We start from the raw sequence: 9,608 nt of genomic DNA, 5'->3' as shown, positions 1-9,608 counted from the left end.
AAAAAAAAAAAAAAAAAAAAAAAAAAAATACTAATGAATGTATCTTGCAGAAAATTTAGAAAATATAATCATACAAACAAAAATCACTCATCATTCTCCCAGATGTAATTAAATATAATTACTATAACTGTTTTGAAAATGTGGTGGATAAAAGCCTGGACTCTAGAATAGCCTGTATGGGTACAAATCCTGGCTTACTAACTGTAGGACCTGGGGTGAATCACTGATGTGTCTTTGCTTCAATTTTCTTGTGTATAAGATGAAGATAGTAATGGTATTGACTTCATAGGGTAGTTGTGAAGATTAAATGTGTTACTACATATAGAGAATTTAGATCAGTGGCCTAGTATGTGGTAGGCATTCAGTAGGTTTGAGTTGTTATTATTTTATGTTTATTGTATCCTCTGAATTCTTTCCCTAAACTCAGATAGTTTCCTTCTACAGAAGTAAGATTATACTGTGGATTATGTGTTGTAGCCGGCTTATTTTTCATTTAGCCTTTGCCATGCCCATCTGTACTCTTCTACAAAGTGATTTTAGTAGCTAACCATATGGCATTATTAGAGATATTTAACCAATTCCCTTACTATTGAAAAAAATACATCACTTATAGCCTCTTGCCATGGTAAACAGTATCTTGATGAACGTCTCTTTTTGGTAAGTGCTTGCATACCATCCTTCTTTTGACAACAGTAATTTATGGGGGAACATTTCTTCCTAGGGGACCAGATGGAATTATCCACAGCCCAGGGTGCCACAGGCATATACTGAATAAGCATATGAGGGGATGATCACTATGCATTATGGACACTCCTCCTTCCATACCACTTCTCACAGTGTTTTGTCCATGGCTAAGAAATCAATAAAACGTCTATGAAAAGCAGCCTCACTTACTTTTTTATATTTTTAGTTACATTAAGGCAGTTAAGACTAACCCTAGCATTTGTGCTTACCCTCTTTATATAATTTCTAAATAACTATTGAATCATCTCGAATCTCTTTTGGAATGAAGCTCGATACAAATAAATGACAGCTAACTAGCAATCTAGTGGGAGACAGAAATTCTCTCCCAGGAAACAAATTTTGTATCACTCTTGAGAGCAAGAATTGGTCAGGTTCCTACAATTTGGAAGGAATAGGATACTGCTTCTAGTTTCCCAAACATTAGGAATCCCAAAGAAAACTTGTTTCTTACACCGGTAAAGTAACTCAGAGGTAAAAGTGCAATTCTCTGATGTTTGTCTTTGGTGGGCTTAGATTTTCACACCACAAGACATCATGAAGCAAGAATCTACCTGGAGCCTTAGAGGCAGACCTGGACCTTTCTCTTTGGATGACACTCATGTGCTCTCTCAACTCTAATGTCCTAACCTCCACTCCCTTACACCCTGTAAGGGAACCTTAGTGAGCACAGAGTGTTCTTTCCACTGGGTGCCATTTTAGCCAAAGCATTTAGAAAGGTGTTGGAGGTAGCAAGCTCTGCATTCCTAAGAACACAAGTGTTGTTAACCATCTGATGCAAGGGTTGGAAAACTTTTTCTCTAAAGGGCCAGAGAGTATATGCTTTGGACTTTGTGGGCCATAAGATCTGTGTCACAACTATTTAACTGCATTGTAGCATGAAAGCAGCCATAGGCAAGATGTAAACACAAGTACTTTACTTCTGGACATTGAAATTTGACCCTCTTATCAGTTTCACGTTATGAAGCATCATTCCTCTTTTGACTTTTTTTCAATCATTTAAAAGTGTAAAAGCCATTGTTATTTCACAGACTGTACAAAAACAGGCCATGGACTGGATCTGGCCCATGGGATCCAGTTTGTTACCCCTTGATCTACCGTGGTCATTGTTTTTCTTCTGCATTTCTTTCTCATTGCACCATTTTATTCTTCGTTGTGCCATGTTTTGAAACCTCTCTGCCCTTTCTTTCAACTAGCTTAGGCTAAAATATTTGCAGAATCTGCACTTTTGGCACTTATGTGACTCATCAGGGAGAGCCAGAATATCTACCTAAAAGAACCAGTAGAGCAACGTCAAATAATGCCCCTCTTCTTTTTTGTGTGTCCTGGCCAGTTCAACATACAGTTTGAATATATGAAGGTTACAGATGGACTCTGGCAAGTTGTTCTGATTTCTGCAGCATTCCAAAGCTGTAATGAGCAGAGCATGCAGCCTGAGGGATGGTGAGAGTCTGATTTTTAGATAATCAAGGATATTTATTATGGCTTGTAGTTCTGTTCCAGCATAAAATTGAGAGCTGAAGAGACATCCAATCTATTTGGTGTCATCTCTTAAATAGTTACATATCAAAGGGGTGTTCAGACTGAGCACATGAAAATGTTACAGGGATGGAAATGGGAGAATTATAAACATTTTATGCTGCTCTGTCCTCACTATATTTAAAACAAAACACGATACAGATTTTACATGGGGGGGGGGGTGTGTTTACAGGGAAATAATGTGCTCTGTTTCGTATGAAACAGGACACAAGAGAGCGTTCTCAGATTTGTAACACTAGCCCTAGTCTGTGGAGCTGCCCATTAGACCTGTTCCCAGCCTTTTATTCAGGGCTGTGAAGCAGTAGGGGAGACAGAGGCTCGGCTGCCTGCGTAAATGAGATTGACTTGGTTTGCCTGGCATGCAGTGATTTATGAGGGTGCTTATTGTGGGGACATCTGCCGCTGAAAGCAGCCAGATGAAAGGTGTGTGGGTGGGAGGTGGAGGAGAGCAGGGAATAGGAGAGAGGCAGTTGTGTATAGGCAGGTAAGGCTCATCTTGATTATAGTTGTTGGAATCCTGAGATTAGTGGAGCTGTAGAATAGTGGGAAATGGTAGATTAGCAAGGCTTTGGAATTGCACAGATCTGGGTTTGAATTGCTGACTCTTCCACTTGTTAACTGGACTTGTTGGTGAGTTACTTTCCTTCTTTGAGTTTCTATTGCTTCATCTTTAAACTGGGGATAATAACCACTTCCACTCTCCTGCTATATGAAACTGTACTATCATAAAGGTCTGAGCACAGTTCCTGTTGCACTGGAGAGCTCAGTTAGTGGTAGAAATGATTAATGTTTGTTCATATGTCCATTCATGTTTTTGTTTACCAGTACTCAATGTTCTTTGCAATTTCTAACAGAGCCTCATTTTCTAATAGATGTCTAATAGTGACTTAGACATCTGTTAGGTATCAATAGCTCTTAAGATCAGGATGCAAGAACATGACAGTCAACATGTATTTATATATATATGTATGAATGTAATATATTTATATTTATATATATGTATGAATATAATATATAATTAAATGGCATGTAGGAGTGTAGTAGGTACCTGAAATACGATTGAAAGAACAGTCACCTGGCTAGTAGACACAATAAAAGATACTTCACCTCACTAGTAATCAGGGAAATTACCAAAATAGGACCAAAGTAAGATACTTATTTATACTTGACAAAGTGGTAAAAATGTAGAAGTCTGACAATACTGAGTGTTAAGGAGAATATAGAGTGAAGGAACACATATGTACTAGTTGTAGGAATTTAAACTGCTGTGACTGCTTTGGAGAATGATTTGTCAATATCTAGATATATAAATATGCACATACCTTATTTGCTGGCAAATTCTGCTTGTAGGTATAATCTAGAGAGAGTCTTGTATATGTTATCAAAGTGATGTGTTCTTCACTGTGTTGCTTATTCTAACAAATAGCCTACATGTCCATCACTGGGGTAATTGATACACACATTAATTGAGCTAAAGCTGCATTTGGTACCAGCATAGATGAATTTTAAACAAAAGTAAGTGAAAAAAATAAAGTTGTAAAATTATTCAAATAGAAAACCATTTATGTACAGCTTGAAATCTTGGAAAATAATATTAATATATTTTTTGTGGATACAAACATATGTAATACAAGTTTGAAGAAATTAATTGGAATGATAAATATAAAATTCAGGCTGATATTAGGAGAAGAAAGAGAGATGTGATTGGAAGGGTTGCCTGGAGTTCAATCTCAACTCTGCTAGTAAATATTCACTAGCTTACATGCCCTTAGACAAGTTTCCTAACCTCTGTGCCTCAGTTTTCTGATCTATAACATAGGAATAATAATATTATCTGTTTCATAGGGATGCTATGAGGATTAAATGAGTGAATATAGATAAAATGCTTAGAAAAATACCTACCAGATAGTAAGTTTTATATATGTTAGCAATTATAGTGCCTATTACATGAGTATTTTTATTGATATTTATTTTGAAAATCTTATATATTGCAATTTTAAAAAAAGAATAGATGCCATTTTTGTCTTTTGTCATCATATAGTTGGAAAGTGAACAAAGATGAAAAATACCACCAATATAGGAATTTCAGGATGTGGCATAATAGAGTTTAGTTACGTTCTCTTGACCCCTAGATTTATTAGGTACCATGCCAACAGCTTTATATGCACTTATTTAATCTTTCCCTATGGAGTAGGCACAATTTTTACCCCTATTTTACAGATGGAAAGAAAGAGACTTATAAAGACTGACTTCCAGGGTCACACAGCTAGGCGTAGCAAAGCTGGGCAGGAACCCAGGTGAGAATGACTCATGCTCTTGACTGCTAGGCCTTAAAGCCCTACCTGGCCACTGTTCACATTAGCCACCTCCTCGACACAGATTCCTGCTTCCTTCCTGTATCAGCCTGCATAGGTTAGGTTGTGCTTTGGTTATGAACATTCCCAAAAGGTCGGTGGCCTCTATTAACAAACAGGTGTTTCTTACTGTATTCATCTGTTTTCATGCTGCTTTAAAGAACTACCTGAGACTCAGTAATTTATGAAGAAAAGAAGTTTAATTGACTCACAATTCCGCATGACTGGAGAGGCCTCAGGAAACTTACAACCATGACAGAGGGTAAAGAGGAAGCAAGTCACATCTTACATGATGGCAGGAGAGAGAGAGTGAGCAAAGGGGGAAGTGCCACATTTTAAAACCATCAGATCTCTCACTGTCACGAGAACAGCATGGGGAAAATCCGCCTCCATGATCTAATCACTTCCCACCAGGTCCCTCCCCTGACACGTGGAGATTACAACTTGAGATGAGATTTGAGTGGGGACACAGAACCAAACCATATTACTTACTCATGCCAAATATTCATCAAAGGTCACCTGGGTCATCAAAGGTCATCTGCCACATAGCTCCTGTCTCTGGGACCCAGAAGTCCAGCAGCCACAGTCTCCAACCTTGTCAGTTGCTATGGCAAAGGGAGAGAGATACAGAGATACAGAGATACAGAGAGAGAGAGAGAGAGAGAGGAGAGAGAGAAATAGAGAGAGAGAGAAACTACGGAGAATATCACATTAACAGTTAAATGTACCCTGGAAGTGATGCACAACATACACTGTGATACACAGCACTTCCTCTCACACATCATAGGCTGGAGCAGTGGTTTTTAACCAGGGATAATTTTGCCCCCACTAGGGGATATTTGCCAGTCTCTGGAGACATTTTTTATTGTCACAGCTCAGAGGTGGAGTGGGGGTTGGGGCAGGTGCTACTGGTATCTAATGAATAGAGGCCAAGAATGCTACTCAACACCCTCCAGTGCACAGGGACAGCCCCCTCAACACACACACAACAAAGAAGTATTTGCCCTAAAATGTCATTAGTGCTGAGATTGAGAAACCCTGGACTGGAGCTAAGCACAAGGGGCCAAAAAGCACAATTTTAAGAAGCTATAAGGGAAGAGAACCTGAAATATTTGACAGATAGCACTAATGGCCACCATGCATCCTAAGGCCTAAAAGCTGTACTAAAGCCCCTTCAGAAGGCGTTTTTCATGATAGAAGTGAACCAGTGCTTTAAGGGACAGTCATGGAATGGGGTTTCTAATATCGTCAGCTTCATCAAAGGGCAGAGGAGTGCCCTCAACTCACTGAAGTTGACTACTGCTTTCCTCAGCAGTCTCTCTGGAGCAGCACTGTCCAAATGTACAATAAAGGCCACATATGTAGTTTAAAATTTCCAGTATCCACACTAAACAGGTAAAAGGAGCAGGTGAAATTGATTTTAAAGGTATAATTTATTTAATTCAATATATCTAAATTATTATTTCAACATGTAATCAGTATAAAAATATTGAGATACTTTATAATCTTTTTTTTTTTTTGCACCAAGTCTTTGAAATATGTTGTGTGTTTTATATTTACTGCACATTTCAGTTGAGACTAGCCATATTTCAGGTGCTCAATTGTCACACATGGCCAGTGGCAGCAATATTGGAGGTTTCTGTTCCTGGGACTCAGTGAAGGACTGACCTAGGTCTCCCCTGAGAACCAGTAGCAATGCTATAACTCAGAGTCTATAAATTCTTAGAGCGGGACACAATTTCCAGGAATATCTGTCCCAGACTCTTAAAGACAGTCTGTGTATGTTTTAAGAATGAAGAGGAATTGGTTTTCCATGGATTCTCTGCCATCACCATTTTTTGTTTTGTTTTGTTTTGTGTTTGGCAGGTGCTTCATCTCCAGACATGGAGCCCAGCCATGGGGGAGGTCTCTTTGACATGGTAAAAGGAGGTGCAGGGAGGCTCTTTAGTAACCTAAAGGACAACTTGAAAGACACCCTCAAAGACACATCTTCTAGAGTGATACAATCTGTGACCAGGTACGCACATTCTTCCCGGTTAATTTAGTGGATCCCCATGCTCTCAAAGGATCTGGTTACCTGCTGTCTGCTTGTCTGGCTCAAAGAGTGTCAATTTTGGGATGTAATTTTATGGGATCTGATCAACTGAGAAATGTCATTGAAGACATAAAGTTAAGTCCTTTAGAAGCTATAATCACAGGCTGGGAGGACTCAGTTCATTGCCACATCAGAGCATAACAGTTGCCCTCCCTGTCTTTAGAATCAAACATCTTGGGTTCTAATGCAATATCTGCCCTTGTTAACTAAGAGCCCTCAGGCAAATTAATTAACCTCTCTGAGCTTTTTTTGAGCTTTTTAAAAATACCCTGACAGGATTTGTGTCTTTGGGTTGTTTAGGGATTAAATGAGATTAAAATATACATACAATCTGAATAAGTGTTACCTATGGATTGTAATCAAATCAGAACTTTGTTTTTGTATCCTACTAGCCCTTTAACATTTGTTCAGTGAGAGAAGTTTTCTATGCTTCCAGTGTATGAAAATTCTTACAAGCAGGTCATAGGAGTTATTTTTTATTATTAAGTATTAGAAAATTCTAGGGTCACTTCGAGTTATAATATGCAGTTCTAAATCAGAAATTCAAATGTCAAGTCCAATGTATTAATCACAGTTTTAATCTTTGTTAAAAAACTACTCTTACTTCTAATTCTCAACCAGGGTCTGGTAGGCAGAAAAATTGTGTCATTTATTTTTTCTCAACCACTTCTTCCCCTACCCCTTAGCCACTTACAATTATGGAAGACATTTCCATGTAGGCAAAGAGGCTAGAACAATTGGTGTTGATAAATAAGCAGAGTTTTCTATTCTGAGATTGATTCAGATCATGAAGTGGCATCTACAAGGGCATTAGAATGCACCAGTTGGAGTGGCTTATTTATACCCCTGAGGTCATAGGCTGTCTTTTCTCAGTGATTCTTCCTTGTTAGAGAGAAGGGCTGGAGGGGAGTCAAAACATGCCCCCTAGACAGCAGTGTCCCAGTTCATATGCACAAGTGATTGAGAGAGAGAAATCTTGGCATATTTGGATCATTTTAATGAGTGCCCATTTTTGTCTTGCTTTTAGCTACACAAAGGGAGATTTAGACTTCACTTATGTTACCTCCAGAATTATTGGTAAGTTTCTCATGTTTATTAACAGTGCTTTGGCTCAGCTTCCAGTTGCTGCCCATCATTACAGCAGACCTAAACATGTAACCTGTTTTCTTTCTGTGTGATCTCTCTCCTAGTGATGTCCTTTCCTCTGGACAATGTTGACATAGGATTCAGGAATCAGGTTGATGACATTCGAAGCTTTTTGGATTCCAGACATCTTGACCACTACACAGTATACAATCTGTCACCTAAGTCTTATCGAACTGCCAAGTTTCACAGCCGGGTAAGGATTTTTAGCCCTGAGATCATACTGTTGAAGACATGATAGTGTTTTTCGTCCTCAGAGATACCCTTAAAGGATATGCCCTTGGGCATCTGAAGCTGAAAAACCATACACTCTGTACACTTTTGTCCACAAAATATTTATTAGACTGCTATCAGATAGCCTAAAAATTTTCCTTGGGTGAGGATACTTACAGGAAAGTGTATCTGTCAATGAAATACCATCGAAGCTGGGGTCTCAAGTCTGTTGGTGCCTGGTTGTTCCATGGCACGTTGTTCATGAGGCTTAAGTTGGAGATTGAACTGCCGCTAGTGCAGTTGGCTGCCTTCATGCTGTTACACTACTTATGCCTTTGACTCTTCTTTATTGCTACTTGGTATCAAGATGAGGCAGTGTGGATAGAACAGTACCAACAAGTATTAATGGGAATGTCTTTCTATTAATATATTTTAAGAAGTTTTTTGAACTAGGCAGGTAAACATTCCTAGTTTCAGCCTGGTTAAGGAACTGAGAATTAGCTTAGATTGAATCTGATATTGAGCCTGATATTTCTGGCCACTGAATTCTGACTTACTCACTGAAAAAAGGCATTTTCCCCCCCTCTCAAGAATATCTCTAAATATTTTTGACTTAGCCTTTACATATGATTGGTTCTGCAACTTCATTTGGGTCTATTAATAAATAGAATGGACTTTCTATGCATGGATCCTTTAAAAGTGAACCTTGATATCAAGTATGAAAAACAATAGCTGGTTGACAATGCTGTGTATCTAGGATCTCAGCTTTGATGCTGGAACACACACTTTGTTCCAAATTCCAGTTACCATTGGTAATCTCTGGGCCTCAGTTTCCAGATCTGGAAAACACACAAGAAAATTGGTATACATGCTTTGTAAGGCTCCTTCTTGCCCTAATATTCAATAAGATATGGGAGAGTTTTAAGGACCTCTTTTTCAGCGTGTTCTGAGAACAGTCTCAAATTTTGGTGTGCATCAGAATCACTTGGAGGGCTTGTTAAACACAGACTTCTGATTCAGAAGGACAAGGGAGGCATAAGAATCTGCATTTCTAACAGCTTCCTGGGGGCTGTTCCTGATGTTGCTGTGGGGACCACTCTTTGATAAAGCACTGATAATGCCATTCTGAAGTGGTTTGATCTAAATTGCCATTCTATAATGAAGATTTTAAATGCATCTCTTTAAAATCTTCTGTAATAAAATAACCTTCCAACTCTTACTCCATCTATTAGCTAATTCAGAACAAGTGAATTAACATCAAACAAAAGTGTGGATAGATATTTTGTTCTTGATGTAAGGCAAATCTTTTGAATTATTTTTCTTGTTTGGAGGTTAAGTCAGTGCCATTATTTTCATAATTTAAGGACTGTGGAACATCCTATGCAATATTTCATAGAAATTTTATTTGACCTTGAAAGATCTGTGATAATCTGGAGCATTTTCCCTCTGAAAGTAAATAAAGATATAATATCATCATAGAAGCATTTATATATATAAATATGTCACTTTGTATAATATCTATA

At 38.3% G+C, this 9,608-nt stretch overlaps 1 protein-coding gene across 1 annotated transcript in view; it reads left to right on the top strand.

The window, feature by feature from the left end:
* Nucleotides 1-9,608, top strand: part of DNAJC6 (DnaJ heat shock protein family (Hsp40) member C6) — a 111,805-nt gene that overhangs the window by 48,610 nt on the left and 53,587 nt on the right. Inside the window, exons 2-4 of the mRNA XM_017877184.1 lie at nucleotides 6,501-6,651; nucleotides 7,757-7,806; nucleotides 7,920-8,068. Of these exons, the coding sequence (XP_017732673.1) occupies nucleotides 6,501-6,651; nucleotides 7,757-7,806; nucleotides 7,920-8,068 (350 nt within the window). The remainder of the gene's footprint in view (nucleotides 1-6,500; nucleotides 6,652-7,756; nucleotides 7,807-7,919; nucleotides 8,069-9,608) is intronic.

This window comes from Rhinopithecus bieti, unplaced genomic scaffold, assembly GCF_001698545.2.
Source record: "Rhinopithecus bieti isolate Rb0 unplaced genomic scaffold, ASM169854v2 scaffold_6380, whole genome shotgun sequence".
Taxonomy (NCBI): Eukaryota; Metazoa; Chordata; class Mammalia; order Primates; family Cercopithecidae; genus Rhinopithecus; species Rhinopithecus bieti.
This window is presented reverse-complemented; position numbering and strand designations above follow the sequence as displayed.